The 19,187-nt window shown below is 41.8% G+C and overlaps 2 protein-coding genes across 3 annotated transcripts; both read left to right on the top strand.

The window, feature by feature from the left end:
* Nucleotides 1–83: 83 nt before the first annotated feature.
* Nucleotides 84–7,086, top strand: LOC113968396 (carbohydrate sulfotransferase 6-like). 2 transcript variants are annotated; one of them, XM_027684926.1, is made up of 3 exons: nt 186–265; nt 782–945; nt 5,456–7,086. In XM_027684926.1, the coding sequence occupies exons 2-3, from the start codon at nt 857–859 to the stop codon at nt 6,663–6,665; spliced, it is 1,299 nt and encodes a 432-aa protein (XP_027540727.1). In that variant the 5' UTR covers nt 186–265; nt 782–856; the 3' UTR covers nt 6,666–7,086. The 2 variants fall into 2 exon arrangements, with proteins under 2 accessions (XP_027540726.1, XP_027540727.1); XM_027684925.1 differs by lacking the exon at nt 782–945 and having other exon boundaries at nt 84–265.
* Nucleotides 7,087–7,581: 495 nt separating this feature from the next.
* Nucleotides 7,582–17,936, top strand: LOC113968399 (alanine aminotransferase 2-like). Its single transcript, XM_027684929.1, has 7 exons — nt 7,582–7,730; nt 7,774–7,846; nt 13,422–13,501; nt 14,063–14,199; nt 14,875–15,046; nt 15,816–15,971; nt 17,003–17,936. The coding sequence occupies exons 1-7, from the start codon at nt 7,602–7,604 to the stop codon at nt 17,186–17,188; spliced, it is 933 nt and encodes a 310-aa protein (XP_027540730.1). The 5' UTR covers nt 7,582–7,601; the 3' UTR covers nt 17,189–17,936.
* The last annotated feature ends 1,251 nt before the right edge of the window (nt 17,937–19,187 follow it).

Below are 19,187 nucleotides of genomic sequence, written 5' to 3'. Positions count from 1 at the left end.
GGGTGCCGCGCTCGGGCCGGGCGCTCGCGGCGCGCTCGTGGCTGCGGCGGGGCGGGCGCCGGTGCCGCTCGAGCCGCCGGGCAGCCGGTGCTGGGCTGGGCGGGGCCGCCTCTGCCAGGCAGCGCCTCTGCCCGGGGATGCTCCGGGAGCGGGGCGGATCGGCTCCTTCCCGGGCTCCTCCCGCTGCCCCGGCGCCTCGGCCACGTCTGAAAGCGGCTCATTGTCTCTGTCGGCAGCTCGGAGCCGCGGCGGTGGCGGCGGGAAGGTACGGGCGGGCTCGTGCGGGTGGGGGTGGCGGCTGCTCACAGGACTCGTCGTCGCGGTCAGACCGTTTTTTCCGGTCTCAGCGGTGCTTATTGTCAGTCGCACTACGCTTCAGGGGATGTATTCGAGCGGTTCGCACTCTCATTACGTTTCGGGGGATGTATTCGAGCCGTTCGCACTCGCTCTACGCTTCGGGGGATGTTTTTGAGCCGTCCGCACTCGCCCTTGCCCGCGGCGGTGAAGTAGCGGGAGCACCAGGTGCGGCGGAGCCGGTGTCGCACCGTCTCGAGCCGGCCGTTGCTTGAGGTGCAGTCGGTTGTTGACAGAGGTCAAGCTGTCGAAAATCAGACCTTTTTTTGGTTAGGTTTTTTTTTCTTCTTCTTTCCTCTCCCCTAGAGAACATGGCTGAGGTGATTAGGTGGTTTCGTTTGCTAGAGTTAGGTCGTGAAATAAGGTGCTTTAGAGAACATTTCCCGTCGTTCCGGGAAATCCCTTCCAATTTTTCTGTTGTGTCCAGCCTCTCTTTCCAGGTGAAGGTCACACACCGGTCGGAAGAATTTGTCTTTATTTTTTAGTTGCAACAGTTGCTTCAATGGGGCACACAGGGCACACCTCAGCCCATTCGTCCTCGGACGGTTTGAATTTGAGGACATTACTGTGCCGCTGCAGACAGAGTCTCAAGTAAGTGAATAGCATTCAGTCACTGTGGGTATCTCTTTGTCACTCCAGTTTTGCCATAGTAAAAATTCTTAACAAAAATTGCAGCTAAGCAGACCTCAATTCTTGAACACCAGGAATTCTAGCAGCTGAAAACACTTTGTGATTTTCAGCTGCGTTGCATGGAGAAACAGGTGGTGTAGGGCTGTGCCTTAACACTGCTTTTTGTTCAGGCTGGACAACTTTATCTAACTCCAAAAATTATAAATAAAACCCAAAGGAAACAGTACCTTTTGAAAAAGAACTGTAATGGTCATGTAATTAAATCCATGGTACGTTTAATTGTATTATAAACTATTTAAGCCTGATTATTTCCTAGAAACATTTGTTCCAACCTCATTTGCTCCTAGATTGTGAAAAGAAGTACATTTCTAAAAGCTAAATTAACAGTATCAGCTGGAATTCTAATATATTGTTAAGATTCAGAATCATTACAGTACATTTACTGTACTTTTATTGTTTTAGTTGCAGTTTCACTGTTCTATTAAAAAAATTAGGCAGGCTTTTGAATTTCAACTATTTAGTATTGGCCAGCTATTAGAAAGACTTTTAACTTTTTGAAATACCAGTAGTTACAGAAGGCACCCTCCAAACGAACTTTTTCTTTCCCCATTCAAAGATCAGTCTGCATATTGTTGGCAATACAGTAACCTTTTGCCTTATGAAGGTGTGTGATTTCTAGCTGCAGAAGAACACTGGAAATGGATATTTTGTCAGCTGGGTGATTACAGCAAGAATTACTAGTAATATTGTTGTGCATTTTTCTTTGACCAGCTTTGTCACGTTCCCGCATTTCACTTTTTAGAGCAGCAAAGTGTGTTCCTAATGTTGAGCCCATAGTAGCAATTCTGGTGGTGATTGCATTGGTGTGATGTCTTATAGGTGAAGTATGCAGTGAATAAACTTCTCCATGAGGGATAGTAGACCTTCAGGTGATCTTTACTCTGTTTATCATGCCATGCACAAATATTTTCCTATTTTTTCTACAAAATGCATGATGACATTTACCATTATCATTCTTTTTAAAGTTAGCACTGCTGACTTACATCTGGTGAATTGTAAGTACATAGGTGATACTTATATTCATCTTGTATGATTGCTCTGAAAAGTCAGCATGTAGTGTATGACAAGCATATAGGACAGTCATTGTTGGCTACCAAAAAGTATTAATTTTTCAGTGCAAAAGATCAATCTGGGAAATTAATTGAGAACATTATATGAAGTTGAAGTAATTTCTGTGTAATCTATAAAGACTTCAGTTTAAAAGTGCTGCATAAACTGTTTAAATTAAAGTGTGCTGGGCATTTTCTTAGACTCAAAATGGCCAGGGAAGACTGACAAAGACAGTTAAAATTCAGTTGTTCAGAAGCCATTGTAGGGGAGCAGGTATTAATAATTTCTCACTCAGATATTTTGCTTTATTCCAGCCAGGGTTTTCAGTCTTCCCAAAGCAGACCTAGGCCTGTTGGTTCTGAGGGAGTCTTTCATCCCAGCCTTTTGTCCCAAGCTCAAAGAGAGAGCGTGTTTCTTTACAGCTCTAATGTGAGGCACTCTCTTTCTGTCTTTCTACCATCTTTTTAGTATCCCAGAAAAAAAAATTGAGCAGTGTAAATAGGAGGGTCTTTTTTTTTCTTTAAGCTATAAAGCTTATTGTTGATAATTTACTAGGTCTCTCCAGGTTGAAATCTGTGCTGAAAGGAAGTTACTTAGAAACTGTACTCCTTTCAGAGATGACCTGCAAAGATCTCATTACTCAATTCCAACATTACATGACTTACATGACAAATAAATAAAAGTCCCTGAAAGCAAGAGCTAAATAATCACCCATTACACAGTTTCTTTCTCTCTTTTCTGCCATTCTGGGTCTGAAAAGTGCTCTCTTTAGAAAACAAGCTCTGCTACCACTGACTGTATTTTTACCCTGCTTGGTAAAACTGGATAGCTTTCTGTGTTGTATCTAGTTTCTTGGCAAGCAGTGGCAGATGCTAGTGGCCCTGCAGCTCAGCAGTCTGAGGCAGTTTAAGTAATGAAGAAAATGATTGCTCTGTTGGCCAGTTTGTGTAATTTCCTTTGGACGTTATGGAAGAATAGTTATTCTGGGACTGTCCCAGGGTTCATCTAGTCCAGGATCTTGTTTCCATTAGTAGCTGTTAGCAGGCAAGCCCAGTGACAGAGCTTGACTTAGAACTGTCAACTAAGCCATATATGCAGATGCTTTTCAGATCACATTTTGAACATTTGCATTGGCCTGCAAAGAGATGATTGTGCCTCAAGAATTTGTGAGGTTAGACTTCTGATTATTCTGCTCTTTGCCAGAACTCTCCCTGAAGAAACAGTATTACAAAAGAAGTACTACTGCTACTATCACACAAAAGGAATGATAGCGTAACTTTTAATAAAATAATTTATGCTTAGCAGTATTCGTTATTTACAAAAGCATGTATTGTGATCCCACCGAGTATTGCAGTACTTCATGCGTGAGAGATGTTGGAGTGCTCTGTGCTGCAAATTGCTGTCTGTCACAGGCTGTTTTTCTGCCTGTTGTAGCTCCCTTGCCACTTAGGGACAGAATGATTGCGTGAGTCTATAAGGAGGTGCTCGCTAGAGCTTTGTCACTGAGGTGGCAGCTGGAGTGGCAGTAAGGACATCTGGCCCCTCTGCTGCCCTTTCCCCCGTGCCTGTGGTCAGCAGGCCTGCTCTGGTCAGGCAGGTGCAGCCAAGGAAGCACCACTGTGGAGCAAAGAAGGAAGAAAGGAGGCAGAACGAGCCCCTCTTTGGCTCTCCTGAGAGGAGCTTGGGATGGACAGGTGGTGCCGCTGAGCTGTTGGCAGAGGAGGAGGGCACTGGCAGAAGGAGAGGTGAGGCAAAGCAGAGCAAGTCACAGACTAGTGTTTCACCTAGTAACCAATGCAGTTTTGGCATATTGCCTTTCTGTGCTGAAAGAGCTGGCCTAACAGCACCCTCTGGTGAGTCCTGCAAGGCTCTTCTTCCATTACTTACTTTTAATCAATATAATCGTTTGTTGAACTCTTGTATACTTCTGCTGCCACAGCATTTTGAGGCAGAGTTTCATATTTTTAAGATGCAGCATACAAAAAGGTTTTGTAATGAGAGATCATTAATTCAATTCCCCAATTTTCCTGTTTCGAGCAGTCATGAGAGAGTGTTTTTGCCGTTGTTCTCTCCAGGCCAGTTGTGATTTCTCTGTCTAGGGAGCCTCTTTTCTAGGCTGAGGAGCAATAGTCACTTCAGTATTCCTTTTACAGAAGTCATTGACTGTCCTTGTGCTTGATCTTCACTCCTTACTGTATTCAGCTATATCATCTTGAAGAATTCTTGTGGGCACATCAGAACTAAGAACTTAATGCATTTTATTATGTCAAATGAGTGTGTATATATATTTGCTAGTCTGCGTGGTTTCAAGAGTCCAGAGTGTGTTAGTATGTCTCTCTCACTGTAAAAAGAAACAAATTGTGTAAATGCAGCTAGATAGCAAATATGGAGATGATCTGCATACATGAGGACTCGTACTTTCCTAATACCTTGCCTGCTAACTGATTGCTTAGAATTGGAATCTGCACAACTGAGGGCACAAAGGGGTAGGTGCCAAAAACCTCTCATTAAAAGCTGTGAGGAATGCATGTGGCTTGAACTTTGACTTCAAAGTAAAACAGTTCCACTTGGAGTTGACATGCCTAAAATTTTCTAGGAGTTATATGTCATTTCTATATGTCTAGTCATTTCTAACTCCCAAATGGGTAATTCCCTTAAGTGCAAACTCGGGGTATTCAGTCTTGGGGTATATGCGCTCCAGACCAAAGACACATGTCAGCTGGTTTTTTGTTTTATCCTATGTGGCCAGATGTGGCTTCAGGTTGTGAGTTTTCACCCATCTTCTGCAGTTTGAAAAATAGAGGATTGTGCACAAGCATCAATTGGTGTAGCAGCCTACTACTACTGCAGGGTACAGCACTCACATTAGAAAATAAGATGGTTTTTATTTCAGCAGCCAGTTACTGAGTTCCCATCTACTCCTTTTAGGGGATAGAAGTCCTCGGAATGTCAAACTGAAACAGAAATACAGTGGAGTCATTCAGAAGGATTTTTTTTTATCCCTTGGCAGTATTTACCAGTATTCAAGTTGAGGGCTTTGTGTACTTTGTAGATTTTTTTTTTTTAAATCCAAGAATTGAGCTGCATCAACCTCAGGTTTTCTTCAACATCAAACATTTACTTATTTGCTTATTTGTGCAGTGATCTTACTGTCACACATTACTTCCTTTCAGTTTCTAACAGCTGTCACCTGCAGATGACTATCTCCAAGTGCAACTGGTTAAGGCAGCAGTTAGTGCCACATACATACCTGCCTATTTGAAGGAAGGTTTTACTAATGCAAGAGTTTCTATTGTGTAAGTTTTATTGTTATTGTGCCACAGGAGTGATAGTTCACCAGCATTTCCCTTCTCTTTTTCAGCTTTTCTTATTGCTCTTCCTCGGTGAGAATGGCAAGGATTCGGATTCCCAGCACAGTCGTTATACTTTTTGTTACAGTTCAGACTGGATTCTTACTCTTCATGTTTGCCCGGTACAGTAGCTTCATGCCTCAGGCTGTGGAGAAACCATCACAAGTCCACATCCTCATTCTCTCCTCCTGGCGGTCGGGATCTTCTTTTGTCGGGCAGCTTTTCAGCCAGCACCCCAGCGTCTTCTACCTGATGGAGCCAGCGTGGCACGTGTGGGTTACGATGTCTCAGAACAGCGCCAAAGTCTTACACATGGCAGTGCGGGACTTAGTCAGGTCGGTCTTCCTGTGTGACATGTCTGTGTTTGATGCTTACATGCCTTGGAAAAGAAACTTATCCGATCTTTTCCAGTGGGCAGCGAGTCGGGCTCTGTGCTCAGCTCCTGCTTGTGACTCTTTTCAACGCACTGACATTACCAGTGAAATGGCCTGCAAGACTCTTTGTGGACGGTATCCGTTCAGCAAGGTGGAGGAAGCCTGTAGAACTTACAGCCATGTTGTCATCAAGGAAGTTCGATTCTTTGACTTGAAGGTCCTCTACCCTCTTCTCACTGACCCATCCCTGAATCTCAAAATTATTCACTTGGTCCGTGACCCCAGGGCAGTCGTTAAGTCACGGGAACAATCAGTGAAGGCATTAGCCCGTGACAATGGAATTGTCTTGAGTACCAATGGCACTAAAGTGGAAGACAGCAAATACAAAGTAATGCAAGAGGTTTGTAGAAGTCATGTTCAGATTTATGAAACGGCTACTCTAAAACCACCTAATTTCCTTAAAAATCGCTATTTAATGATCCGTTTTGAAGATCTGGTAAGAGATCCATTATCAGAAATCTCAGAAATGTACAAATTTGCAGATCTTAATTTGACTCCCAGGCTCAAAAGCTGGATCTATAATATCACACATGGACAGGGACCAGGAAAAAAAAAAGAAGCCTTCAAAATCACATCTCGAGATGCAGTTAGTGTTTCACAGGCCTGGAGAAACGTTCTTCCCTTCCAGAAAGTTAAGAAAGTACAGGAAGTTTGCAAAGGTGCTATAAACATGCTTGGCTATCAGCTGGTGGATTCCGAAAAAGAACAAAGAGATCTGACATTGGATTTAGTGTTGCCAAGACGACAAAATCAATTCAGTTGGTTATCATTTAATCCAAAGCACTGAAACATTATTTTTGAGAGATATGGGGGGGTGGGGCAGGGTAGATGTTTGACTGTTTCTCTACTGCTCAGCGTATAGTAATTGGAAAATCCTTGGCTGATGACTTTAAGTATCTTTCTATCTACTATTTTTCCGTTAATGGAAGGAGTATATTTTCCTGAGTTTCTTACACCTCAAAAACAAAAAAAGGCAAGATAATTGTCATTGCAAATATACATTTGAGCTGTGCTGCTCAAGCATTGTTTTAAAGTACTATCATTTAAGTACTTTCTGTTAAAAGGTGAATTTTCAAAGATGTCTTTATTGATAATAGTTCACTTCTGTTTTCATGTTTTATATATTTAAGAATCACAGTTCTTTATTTGTATAAATGGAATGAAGTAGATACTAAATTCCTTCATTTGACTTTCTTCTTTCCTTTAAAGTTGTTGTGCACTTGTGTATTTTTTTTTAGACTTCTTTAGATGTTTTAAATTTTAACATAAAAGTTTTCCAAAAGCTGGGGCAACCGCAGCACTTCTGTTGTAAAGGGCTTAAACGGGATCTTAATTTATTGATAGATTTCATAGTGGTTTCCTTGGAGTGGCAACGTTTACAATCAGATACTTGAATGTGATGTCGGTGTGGAGTGCAAAAAGCAAAAATACACGAAGAAGCTTTGAGTAGAATCATAGCTGGTTAGTGGCGTCCCTGTCGCGTTCTGTGACACAGAGCAGGTGCACACTTGCTCCTGCAGCGCAGTTACCCTCTGTCTTCAGGACGACACGTTGTCAGTGAGGATGACGGAGTTGGCTGGGAAACGCTCGGACGGGATCGCTCAGTCCCGGCGGTGGCTCCGGGACGGGGCCTCGCGCGGGCACGGCGGGGGCAGCGGGCGCGTGCGCAGTGGCTCCCGAGCGCGCGGCTGTCGCTGCCGATCGACCCTGGCACTGCGCGCGCATGCGCAGTTCGCGGGGGGGCAGTGCCGTGTTTCGGCGGCCGCTGCTGCCCCCCGGTGACCGGCCCTCGGCACGGCTGGTGCGGACCCGGCGCTCCGGCACGGCGGGGCTGCCTCCCGTGAGGGAGCGCCGCTGCCGCCCCACGGCCGCCGCGTCGGCGGCTCTCGGAGCGTAAAGAGCGGAACTGCGGCCCGGCTGCCGCTCTGCTTTCAGGCGCCGGCCCTGGAGCCCGGGGGGCAGGGGGCGATGAGCCAGGGGAGGAGCGGGGCGGGGAACGGGCAAGGGATGCCTTTTCTGGCGGATCTCCGCGCGTGGCTCTGCCCCTTTACCGCGTCTGCACCCCTTCGCGTGTGGCCCGTGAGGGTGAGGAGGGGCCAGGGCAGCCCCGGGTGTGGCCGTGAGGGTGAGGAGGGGCGGGCCCTGCTGGGGGCAGCTCTCGGCAGTCACCCGGGTGCACCTTTCGCGGGGAGCGGCCGAGGGAGTGGTCCCAGGGCATGTCTCAAGGAACGACAGTGAGAGCATTTCGTGGGGCCTGGGGGAGCACCTGGATATACCTGAAGATGGAGCTTTGCTCAAGGAGGGTGCCGAGGGACGAGCCCTGTACCGAGGGGCAGCGCGGAAGAGGGGAGCAGCACCTGAGCAGGTGGGGCAGTGTGGAGGCGCGGGGAATCACACAGAATCACAGAATATGCTGGGTCGGAAGGAACCCACAAGGATCATCGAGCCCAACCATTAGCCCTGCACAGAACCATCCGCAAGAGTCACACCATGTGCCTGAGAGTACCGTCCAAAGCTTCTTGAACTCAGTCAGGCTTGGGAAGATGCAGCTGGAGGAAGAGCCGGGAGGTTTCTTTTATTGGTATGAATGTACAATGCAGGGAGTGACATGGGATATAAGCACTGCAGGTGCTCGGGCAGGTGAGCCAGCTCTCAGGGAAGGGAGTTGCTTTCCTGAGCACCTGAAGTTCCAGTTGCCTCTCTCAGAAGCAGTTGGAAGAAGTTTTTAGTTTGGGGCTGAGCTCCAAAAAGAGGGAACCTGAATCTGCTTCTTCTGATAAATCTGTAAGTATGGGAGACTGTAGGAAGCTCACTGCTGTGACCAGCAATGCTTTCTCATTTAGGAGCTGTACTGCCTACTTGTTCCTGGCAAATGCCACTAGAGTTTCTAGTCTGCAGATACTGTTACAGCTGCTGGGTACAGAGAAGAGTCTGGCACACTTCATTACCTTATTTCAGGTAGGCAGTGACATTTCAGAGCATGTATTATATTAATTAGCATATTTCTTAATTTTTGTGATTGCGGTGCCTATTTGCACTGGCATATTTTGAGATTAGGTGCTGTGAAGCTTCTTAAAATAAACAAGACCTAACCAGTGGTTACCTTAGCAGTATTTCAGCCTTGGACTGTTTCTGACAACACAGCCTAATACAGAATGCATTTTGTCTTCACCTTCTTTGTATCAGTTTTGTCTTTTAATGTAGAACATTAAAAATACATTTATCAAAACTGATAAGTTCCTCTAGGTCAATTAATTCCTTTCCTGTCTTAGTTTGGCACAATAAATCCACATAGTGCCTTTGGCATGTAAGAGTTACTGGGGATACATTTGAATTTTGACTTAATCTTTCTTTATAGTGATTCTCAAATTCAGGGATGTGGTGTGAATTCTCAGAATGCGAAGTCTTGTCCCCTTGTGTACTCCCTTCCCCTTAAGGGTGGGATCCCACAGCCTCATGCTGGAGTAAAATGGAAGAAATTCATCCTTGCATAATACTTCAGAAATAAGTTCCCTTTTCAGCAGATCACATAGTCTCAGCAATTTGTGTTAGCTCAGTTGATTCTAAAGAAGTAGACCTGAAACAGTTGCAATATCCAAATAAGATGATAATTCTGAACACATCCTGTTAATTTCAGAGGATAAATTGAAGTTCTGTAAGTAATTGGAGTCTAAATGTTTTTTTCTTGAAATTATATGTGCCAAGAACAACTGTACCTCTAAATTCCTGAAAACTAAAACCACTGTAGACCTTATTGATCTGCTGTACTGTTTTCTGCCCCCTTTCCTCCCTCCCTGTCTCCAGTATTGTGCATCAGCCCCTTCTCCTGGCCCCTGTAGCTCACCAGCCTCTGCACAGCGCTCCATAAGCACACAGTCTAAGGCAAGTGGACCTGCAGCTGAATGGAAGTCACTGTGTTGGTAGTCTGACAACTCACTGCTGTTGTCTTCTTGGCTGAGAATCTTGGAGATTCTTGGAGAGATTGGCTTTCTTGGGAAAAATCAAAGGTCAAAACCTCATCCTTCTGTGTAGCTTTAAGTGCTGCGTTGTGTTCTAGCAAAACCTTGTTTTTGAGAAATTTGTCGATCCAACACAAAAGTGGCTTCACTAAATATGGTCATTTGAAGTGTTGCACCTGCATCTATACCCGCCTATTTAAATGCATTAATTGTGAAGTTAATATGAATGTCTTGACCTCTGGATATGAACTAGAATAACCTCACTTCCAGTGAATGTTCATTTGGCAAAACTCTACCCTCGTTATTGAGTCTTGCTACTTCTGGGCCATGTATGAAGGCTCAGCTATGTCCTCAGCTTCTGTTGTGTCCAAACACTCTGGGATTCTATTGACATCACCTACTTTGCATATGGGATGACTGGCATATCTTTCCAGGCATTTGAGAAATTTACCCCTCTCCTATATACAAAAATACCTAATTATGCATATGCAGCTTTTTGGGTTGGGTTTATTTTATTTGCATCCCACAGTGCAAACACACAGGTTCTAATCAAAACTATTAATTGAGTACAATTAAGTGTAGAAGTCCAGGACAATTAAGTGTTCTGTGTATCCTCAGAGTCACAGGACTCAGCACTCAATGAGCACAAGACAGAAGGACAGCTTGCCTTTGCTCTCCTACTTTACCAGCAGCTTCCGAGCTGTGGTCAAAGACCCATGCACAGACCCAATAGAACTTTTAGTCCTATAAAAGTAAACGTTTAGGACATCAGAGTGCTTTGTGCCCTGAATTACTACTTCGCCCAATGCAATTGTGCAGTACTTGCAAAGCTTCTTTGTCTTTATAGATCATGGTTTTGCAGAAGTATTACCAGGAAGAGTACTAGCATGTAACTGAGTGAGGAAACTTAAGTCAGGCACAATTATTCCACTTCACCCAACAAGCAAAGAAGATTCTGCGGCTTTATGACAGTGTTCAAAAATAAATGTGCACTTGTCACTACATTGTCCATCAGTTTTAGGCTTCGTAGTTTGAATCCACTCCTCAACTTGGCCTAGGCTTATTTTTACTCTTTATTTTTTGTGCATACTCAGCAATGATGCACACATGTATTTAACATCTCGTTTAAAATTATTAGTTGTGCTCTGGAAACTGCACATGAATTTGGGGTGATCCTAGACAATTCTACAAGTGACTGAAAAGTGGTTGTGGGAGATGGTGTGGGGGAAGGAGAGAAGGAGAGAAGCAGTGTAGGATTCTTGGGGTTTCAGACTGCTTTTATTAGGGCAGCCTTTCATAGCTTGTTGGTAAAAGTGTTTTTTTTAATGACATCTAGTGGCAGAGCTCAGAATGACAATGTTCTGGCGGGAACAGCTCTCCAGATGTTGGTAGTGACTTGGCTTTCCAGAGTTTGTGATACTGGCAGCTTGTCAGGAATGGCAGCATAGCACATCAAATCTGTACTATGCTGATTTGATTTCACCAGTGATGAAAAATCAGGGGTACAACGAGTCTCATTATTTGTCCCTTCCAAAGATAAAGCAACTATTGCCTCATAACTCAGGGGACAGAGGGTGTTAAGGCATTTTAAAATATGGTCCTGATTATATATTTTGAATGCTTGGTATTTTTGAACCTGTGGTGAGTACAAAACTATGTTGATTATAAATCATTGCAGCCGAGTTAGTATGGGATGAGAAGCACAGAACAGCAGCTTTTGTACTAGAACCAGTGAGAAACTAAAGGATATGCTGCTGTATTTGAAGAGGTGGTTTTGGGTTTACACTGTCAATTAAATGCTGATAAGGATGCTTGCTTTGATTGCACCTGTACATCAGAATTCTCCCTTGGTTATAAAAGCAAGAAATCTCTCTACTAACTGTACCAAATGCACTCTTTTATTAAATTCACATGTAAAAAGCCTACACACAGACACACACAGGTAGATGTTCTGGGCTAACCTTAGCACAAACATTACATTTCTGCCTGTATCTTCTGGGCGTAAACTACATATTTCCATTCCAAGACATGCAGACTTTTGGTCTTGAAAATGGAAACATAATGCGACTGCAGTTTTTTTCCCAGCTGGCCACAATTGCTCCTAATCTAAAACAGGTCACTGTTCCAAAGGAGAATCTGCACAGGCCCCAGTTCTAATTTCTGGTTTTATTTATTGGTCTCTTGTGGTTGGTGAGATTAAGTGAATGGAAGGCAACAAGCAAGAACTAGCTGAGGCTTCTTTGCTTATAACTGGGCACAGCAGAAAAATCATGATCTTGATATTCCTGTTTTCAGCTTTCCCTCTAGCGTTGTGCTCAGAACGTTTTTCCTAAATTTTGCAGTTGATCAGGCATGATCACTGGAAGCCATGACATGCAGAGGAGTTCCATTAAGCTGAGTTAGACTATCCTCAGTCAGTAACAACTTGAAATAAATAAATGCCTTTTCATATGAGAAGATGACTGTATGCTTCTAGAATAGAAATCCACCTTAACTCTGGACTTTTTTAGGAAGGAAGATCAGTAACTTATTCCAGAGTATACTGTTAATTCTGATGTGTGACTTTTTTCCCAAGGCAATATTAAAGATCCTGGTCTTAGGAGGTGGAAAATCTTGAACAGGAGTGGTGATTCCTATACCACAATATCCCTTATATTCAGCAGCCATGTCTGAACTAGATGCTACCCAGGTGAACTACTATTTGGATGAAGAAAATTGCTGCGCTCTAGATGTGATTGAACTTTGCTGTGCCTTGAATGAAGCCAAGGTGTATTGCAACCCAAAAGTCCTCTGCATCATCAACCCCAGAAATCCCACGGGTCTGGGAATTTTGTTTAATGGATTGGTTTTAAGACCAATTTTTTTTTCTTTTTCATTCGTTTGACATTGCAGACAAATCCTAAATACACATTAAATGTGCAAAGCTGAATTCTAGAGCCAGTGCTCTAAGTAGGACACTATGTCGTATTTTCAGAAATATTTTTCAGTATTGTGGAACTCCAGAGAGGAGGGAGCGGGTTCACTTCACTGGATCCCATTTGAAGCCACTGCTTCCGCTGAACTTCTGCAGATGTGGAATGACTTTCAGTCACTTTTGGTCTTTATGAAAGATCTTGCCTCTGGCATGGCCTGTAGCCTTTTCTTCTGAGAGACAATGACCGTAGATGCTCTGAACTCCGTGGCAACCACTGCCTCCCTCAGAATTTAGTTTTTTGAGTAGTTGAGGTTGATCAGTGAGAAACTAGATCCCACTTACCTATCATGCATGTGAGCATTTAAAATTATAAGTTATACACAGAATACTCTTAATAAGTCATTGATTGATTACTGTATTTCACATTTCCTTTGCTTGAGATGGACTAAGTTACCTTGAACCATCATGCCTCCAAAAATGCTCCCTAATTTCATACTTGGTGAACTGAATTCTTAAGTTCAATAGCACTTTTCTGAGAAAGAGGGATATCTTGTTGAAAAGCTGGAAGTCTTACTAGGTCTGGGTGAAAAGATATATATCTAGATATATCTAGATAACTAGATATATATGCTCCACTAACTTTCTTCTTGCTTTAAAAATCAAACTATAGGACAGGTGCAAAACAGAAAGTGCATTGAAGATGTGATACACTTTGCCTGTGAAGAGAAACTTGTTCTTCTGGCTGATGAGGTAACGGAATATTTTGTTCTCTCAAAAGCACAGCTGAGAGTACCCATATGAAGTGTAATTTTGTTCCATGTGTGGTATTGGTATTTTTTAAGTACAGGGAACAGATTCTCTGTTATCGTATTAAGACATGAACAAATACTCAAGATTCTTAGTATCAAAGGATCAATGTAACAGGTGGCTTGATCTGGATTTGAACTAGAGAGAAAGTGTAGGGAACACAAGGAAGAACTTTGTTGGAACTGACCTAAAAACCTATGTGAAGCTGAGACCACTTCACATGAAAGAAACAGAAGGAAAATCAATTTAAATGTGCAAGTAAAGGTTAACTTGTATACAAAGAAGCTCACTGTTCTTCCAAAGGCTGAACCTTTAACTATGGTCACATGATATAAAGTGTATCATGACAGTAACTATTACTTAACAAAGAACCTTGTGTCTTCTAACAGCTCTTAAGTTTTGAGTGTTACCACTGTTTCTTCAGTTCAGATCTGGCTCTCTAAAAAGCCATGTTTTATCCTTAGTTGGGAGAACAGAGCACATTAATGTCTTCTGACTGTTCAGGTTTATCAGGACAATGTGTACTCTGAGGGATGCCAGTTCCATTCTTTCAAAAAGATTCTGTATGAGGTAGGGCCTGAGTACTATAACAATGTTGAGATGGCCTCTTTTCACTCCACCTCTAAGGGATACATGGGCAGGTAAGTCTGATTTAGTTTTTTTGATTTCATCTTCCTCATTAATCTGGTTGGACAGCCCTTTCGTGTTACTGACCTGAAAGTAATCCACCATCTTCTATGAATTTTAACTAAAAACTATCAAGAAAAGGAAAAAAGGATTTAAAACACAAAGTAATGGATTAGCTCTGTGGTTTTCAAAGTACCAAATAATAAGCACATTTATTTCAGACACCTAATGCCTCAGTTCCACAGAGATGAAATCCTACAGTCCCAGTCTGGACCTGTGATAATGGAAAATTAGTCTCTAACATTCAGATGAACAGATCAATAATTGCTGGGATGTCTGATGCTGTAAATGTTTGGGTTTGGTAGTTTTGGGGAGGAGGAGATAGAAGAAAAAGAATTCTGATGAAATATGTGCTACTACACCCATGAAGATTAAACAATCCATGTTAACTCACCTGACAGGGAAGCTGCATGTACACCTTTATCTCTGTATGGGATACTAGGACTTAGTGGCATCCCATGTAGTTCCATCTTAAACCACTATCAATGTAACAGCTGTTTCAACAATCTGCATCTTACATATTGTAAGATTCTCATTAATTGTCTGTCCTCTTCTGCAGTCACTTTCGTTGCTTTCCCAGTATTTATACACTCGAGGTTGACCAATCTTTTCTGTTCACTTTGTCACAGAGGCTACAGAGGACGTTATGTGGAGGTCATTTACTTGCACCCAGAAATTAAAGGACAACTTGTTAAGCTGCTTTCTGCTCGCCTTTGTGCCCAAGTCTCAGGACAAGCAGCAATGGATATTGTAGTGAGTCCTCCAATACCTGGAGAAGAATCTTATGCACAGTTCATAGAGGTCAGCAATAACATGCTTGTTCTTTTGTACATTTCCTAAACCTGTCCTAAGTATTGGGAACTCAAAATATTCACAGAGACAAGTCCTCTTTCATTTCTCCTCAGACAATGCTGTAATAACACAAGTTTACAGAACTATGAGGTGTATTTAAAATTAATTCAATATGACTACATTTAAAAATACTAAGGAGCCATTATCAAATCAGTTTTCTTGCCAATAAAATCAGCTTTTCTCCTGCGTTTAATATGACAAAAGGATTACTAAATAAGATCTGCTCTTACTAAGATCTAACGAGGAATGTAAGTTGAAATACAGTTATAAAATCAGCCTTGTTCTTAGGTATCTAGTGCCTGTGTACACTGAGCAATGTGGTAATCTGTGTTAAAGTATACACATAGTTTCTCACTGGTAAAAAGAAAACTGAGTCTGGCTTAAGAAATTACGTTATCGAGTCAGATCAAAGGTTCAGCCAATGTGGTCTCTAAAAACAGCCAAGAGTGGATGCTCAGAAGGAAGAATGTAAGAAGGCACACAGATAGAGACCTCTGCATGTTTTTGTCTGTCTGCAACACTTTGTAGTTGTATCCTGCTAATGCCTTTTTGCACTGCTGCCTTTAAGAGCAAAATTGGAATTTGGAACATTTTTTGCTCTAATAACAAAGCCCTAAAAGTGTTTAATCTGGGGAAGCCTCTTGAAGCATCATAGTTTCCTCTGGAGGTTTTGTTGCCACTTCAAATGTGTCCAACTGAACACCTTCCTTTTAAACAGGAGAAAGAGTCTGTTTTGAACAATCTTGCCAAAAAAGCCATACTAACAGAAGACATGTTTAACAAGATACCAGGCATTCACTGCAATCCTCTTCAAGGAGCTATGTATGCTTTCCCACGGATCTTTATTCCTTCCAAAGCCATTGAGGAAGCAAAGGTCAGTCAGTTACTTTTACCTCAATTAATTTTAACCTTCACTGGCCTGTGCCTGCCACTTCTAATGGTGAGTTTTTATTCCAGAGACAGAGTAAGGTCATGTAGTTACAAAAGCAGTACTTCATAGAATACATCTTAAATATAACGTGACCTTTATTTTAAGAGAGGAAAACAAAGCAGAGCATTTCATCACAGAGGTGAGGCTTTCAGGGTGAGAGTGTTCCCAAGGACATTGGTGTTTAAGTCATACAAGTAGCTGGACCTGTGCAATTCCAAATTGCTGCCCCTGCCTGGGTTAGGGAGGCAGTGGATTGGGAATGGCAGTGTGCTACTGACCCTGCAAAAGAAGCCCCACTCAGCAAGTCTGGGAAAGAGGGAGGAAGGTTTCCTTACAAATTTTACCTTTTTACATTTGGGTCAGTAACCTCTATTACTAAATAACAAATCTTTCTGTTCCTAACTAAAGCTCTGAAACCTGATGTGTAATACTAATTTTTTAAAGGGAATTTTATCAGCACAGCTGAGAAAAAAAATAGGGCTGTTTTTCAGTTGCTTATTTGATTAGGTTTATAACGTGCATGTATTTAAGAACTTTCCAGGGGACTTCCTAATCAGCAGATAATTCAGGGGGGAAAAATAGTAACTGCCAACAGAACTGGAACACACAGTTCTCAAATTAATTTAATCTTATCAAATGTCAGTGCCTTAGATTTTTCTAAGTACAATTTTGAGACTTTTGACAAAAAGTTACAAGCAAGTCGAGGAGATTAACAACATTACCTAAACCCTTTCTTTTGAAGTGAGTGTTTTGTGTAGGTTCTTCAGCCCTGTTCCTCCATGAAGTACTGTTATTTAATTCACAGTGTGAACTTGTGAACTGTCCCATTAGTAATTGTTCCTCACCTTCTTTAGTAAATAGAATAAGGAACTAATAATGTAAGATAAGGTTTCAGGGGAAAAAAAAGAATCATGAAATTCTGTATATTTGGGAATATTTTCACTTCAATAATTCCAAAGCATCCATTTTCTTAGGCTCATAAAGTGGCACCTAATATGTTCTATTGCATGAAACTTCTGGAAGAGACTGGAATATGTGTTGTACCTGGAAGTGGATCTGGCCAGAGAGAAGGAACCCACCATTTCAGGTACAGTTTCTGCTTGTTTGAAATCAAATTAACAGTAATAAGCAAAGTACCATCCAAGTACTTTCTCTTTTGATTAAATACAAGGATTTTTATTTCAGTGTGCATTGTCTCACTTTAAACCGGACAGTTTCTGTGGTCTGACATCTAGGCCAAAGACCTCGTCTGCTAGATGAGCTATTCAGGTTTTTGTGGTGTTTTCATAGCTTGCTGACATAATTTTATTCTATTTTTATACACTGGCATTTGAAATACCTTCTCCAGGAATACAAACAATAATAATAGCTTAGACTTTAATCTTAAAATTGGCTATAGAATTACAAAAATTGCTCTGCATTCTTTGAGAGGAGGGGGGATTAAACAGTGTTTCCATATGAAGAAACTGCATTAAAAGTGCAGTATTTTCCCTATAGAACTGCTCCTTAAAAACACTAAATAACTTCACTTTACCAAAACAAGATGTTGAGCTAAATAATCTGATACCAAAACTGTGAACATAAACTCGGTTGCTTTTGTTTCCAATAGGCGGCACTTCACTCCAGCCAAGCCACTGATAGCTGGAATTTATCATGGAATTTAGTCTTCTTCAATCTGAAAAAATATAACAGAGGGTATCTTTAGCCTTGGTAGTTCTGCAACACAGCCAGCTGGGTGAGATATCTGGGTACATGCAGCTCCAGGAAAAGCCAGTGAGTCCATTCCTGCACCAGTGTGGGAAAAACACTCTGTTCTGTAGGTCTTGCACACAATCTGCCGTAAATACTCCATGGGATTTTCATATCATGCAGGAGAAGGAAAAAAGGGACTAAAAACTGCGGAGTGGGATGTTGCATTGTTTTAATACGTCTGAATTCAGCCCACTCCTAAAGCTCTAAAAGCTTGGTATAATTTGGCATAACTGCCCAACTATGGAAATCAAGTTACTTACTGATGACCTTCTTTACCACTCAATAGAAAATAACAATTCTTGAATTCCTATGAACTAACCAATTGAAACAAATTGCTCTAGTTTAATAGTATAGTTCAATTAAAGTATAAATGCATGAAATAAGAGAATCACATCAAAACAAGTATTAACCTTAACATAGTACTTGATGTGCCCTGAGATTAATCAAGGTCTGGGCAAAGATCACAGTTTAGTTTGTTCTGCAGATAATGTGGATTGGTTTTTTTCTTTCTTTAAATATTATTTTTCGAATGACCATTCTTCCTCCAGTAGAGAAGCTGAAGATCGTACTGGAGAAAGTGAAAGACTTCCACGTAAAGTTTCTTGAAAAACATGAAACTACTGTGGCTTTTTCCCCCTCATCCCCTCCCCTTCAAAGCAAATGAAAGCAGTGAACAAAGATGTGCTGAGAATGTGCTGTTCATGTAATTTAACTAAATTCAAAACAGATAGAACCAGTCTCAGATACTGCTACAACTTATTGGACTATTAACGTTAATGTCTCATATAGAAGACATTTTTTTAAGGGGAAGAATGTGAAGAAAGTGGTGAGAAGAAAGACTCAGTAAATGGTTTTGTGCCTTGATTGGAAGTTACATTGTGGACTTTTGACTCAATAGGTTGGGAAAGGGAATTGCTCATTAAAATTATTACTGTTATGTGGGTTTTTTTTACCAAACGGAAATGCCAAGATAAATTGTTTAGGATGTTTCCCATCCTAAAATTCTACTAAACAAAAATTCAGGCCCCTACATTATAGGTATTGTTTGGTTTAATTTTTGTTGTTGTTAAGTATGAAGTCTTCTCCAAATCTGATTAAGGATGTAGGTACATCATGCTTATTTAAAAAAAGTCTTTGGCACATGTGTGCAGATACCTCTGAAATTCTGCTAAAAATAAATCCTGCCAGCACAGCATAATCAAAATGGAATATACAGTTTTGACCAGAGGAGTGAATGCAGTGTCTGCTTGAACCCTATTTTTATGAAGCTGAAACATAATGAGGAATATAATCTCCTTCTTCATGTGCTTTCAACACAAAATCCCAGCACAAGAGTGCTGAACATTTCCTCTCATAACAACTCCACGAGTCTCCTGTTAACTCACTTCTTTTATACACATGGAACAT

The sequence above is a fragment of the Neopelma chrysocephalum genome, unplaced genomic scaffold, assembly GCF_003984885.1.
Source record: "Neopelma chrysocephalum unplaced genomic scaffold, ASM398488v2 Primary Assembly neopelma1_68, whole genome shotgun sequence".
Classification (NCBI taxonomy): Eukaryota; Metazoa; Chordata; class Aves; order Passeriformes; family Pipridae; genus Neopelma; species Neopelma chrysocephalum.
This window is presented reverse-complemented; position numbering and strand designations above follow the sequence as displayed.